Here is a 2,005-nt window from a genome sequence, read left to right on the forward strand (position 1 = left end):
TAACAAAGTCGCTACTATTTTTTTAATAGCATATTATTATTTTTTTAATAAATCAGTTAAACTTTTAGGTTATTATAAGCAACGACCGGAAGCGATCCGCACAAAAATGACTCGAGATCCAAAAATTATGAGCGGAGTTGGGTGAAGTTTTGACATAATTGGACGTTTAGAAGAAAGTTATTGCAATAAAATTGAGAGTCGTTTGCGACCTTAAAATATCTAGGAGCAATAACTTGCCGCCTCATAAGGGAACACTAACTTTCGCAATTTTCCTTCCTTCGTGTTTCCCTTGAGCCCTTCAAAGGCGAATTACTGTTGGTTAAATTTACTTTCATTCTCGTCGGCTGGTGGAGTTCTGCTTTTTAGTTTTATTTCTTTGATCAACGCTCCTTAAAGTGGAAATTGTTTGAAAACTCCACAGCGCCGCCAAATTGGTATTCTGTTGTAATCTCGCAAATTCGCACCTTGGACAGGATGTTTCTTTTTTCCAGCGCTTTTTCTTGCCTTTATAAAGTGCGTCGTTTGATCTTTTAACTGGAGTTCTTATTACGTCTACCTTGCTATGTTTTTGTAGTTATAAAATGAAACGCCACATTTCGATAACGACTTTAATTAAATGTGTTTAAATAAAAAAGGTAAGCAGAAACTTACAAAACTTGTAAGATGTAATCGATATGGTTCAATTCAATATTATACCTGATACAGGTTCCCCTTAAATTGACTCTTACTTCTTATGAAAGGAAAGAAATAAAATATCGGGAATTGCACTTTCCCCTTCGATACATTCCCCAGCGTAAGCGAAAGAAGATAAAAAAGGTCATTGCGATATCGGAATGAGAAAATTCGAGAGTTAAACAAGAATCGCTTTCTTTGTTGCTCATTTGACGTAATATAAAAATATTTCGATTTTTTTAGTTCTATGGATATAGTTTTTTTTGTTAATAGTAGGAGGTCCGTTGTAACAAGGCATGTTAACAGCAAGCTTAAAAAAATTTGTACGAAAAGTATTTAAAAATGTAATTAAATCCGTTTAGAAAGCAAAATCTTACTTGTAAATACGCGGCATCAGAGACCAAACCACAGAGTAATGCACCCGTCAGAGCTCGCAGCACCGCCTTGCCCATTTCCCCGCACATGTTGATATTAGTCTGTATTTACTGTCCGAATGTAACACTACACTGCGCCAGTGGTCAAAAGATACTGTGCACACCTACCATAAATGACTCCCCACTAATATGGATTACTTATTTCGGTGGTAGGGAAAGGTAAGTTAAAGTCACTCGGGTAATGTTATTACCGAGGTAAGTGATTGACATATTGCGAGCTCTAAATCCACCGACTATCACATTTATTTTCAGTTAACAAAATGCGAAAGTTTAGATAGATGGATGTTTGTTAGAGTTTGTAGCCTAAACGGTTGAAGGGATATCGATGAAATTTGGCATGGATGTAGAAGATAGTCTGGAAGGACACATAGGCTAATTTTCGAGTGGCGGGCGAAAGCTACTATTTTATACTTTTTAAACTAAGATTAAAAATTCATGTAGCGTTGTGATAGAAATCTAAGATGTGATGGAATGCGAGCTAAGGATTTTAAAACAAAAAAGAGAGCTGTAACTATTAGAACTTCTTTTGGTTCATTAAATCTAAATGACTTGCATTTACACGCACATAGAGTACTCATAATTTTGAGAATTGTTCTATCATTTTCTATTGTTCCTTGTTCGATGTATCATGCACTTATCAAATCTTCTTTTTTCCTTATCTATACTATCATTATGAAAAAGAAAGATTTGTATTTTTGTGTTTTTGTATGTATTGAAATAACTCAAAAACTACTAGGCCGTTTTCAATCATTCTTTCACCATTAAAAAGCTACGTTACCACTGAGTAACATAGGCTATATTTTATTATTGTTTTAATTTCACGGGGACGAAATCGCGAACAACAACTAGTTTGTAATACTAACGTAATATCATGTTGTATCGTAGAAGATAATAGCATT

General features: G+C 34.6%; 1 protein-coding gene across 1 annotated transcript in view; it reads right to left on the reverse strand.

Annotated features, from left to right (window-relative positions):
* Positions 1 to 1,209, reverse strand: part of LOC106104955 — a 4,565-nt gene extending 3,356 nt beyond the window's left edge. The window contains exon 1 of the mRNA XM_013285148.1: positions 1,050 to 1,209. Coding sequence (XP_013140602.1) covers positions 1,050 to 1,136 — 87 coding nt within the window. The 5' untranslated portion in view covers positions 1,137 to 1,209. The remainder of the gene's footprint in view (positions 1 to 1,049) is intronic.
* Between the last annotated feature and the right edge of the window lie 796 nt (positions 1,210 to 2,005).

The sequence above is a fragment of the Papilio polytes genome, unplaced genomic scaffold (genome assembly GCF_000836215.1).
Source record: "Papilio polytes unplaced genomic scaffold, Ppol_1.0 DF823288.1, whole genome shotgun sequence".
Taxonomy (NCBI): Eukaryota; Metazoa; Arthropoda; class Insecta; order Lepidoptera; family Papilionidae; genus Papilio; species Papilio polytes.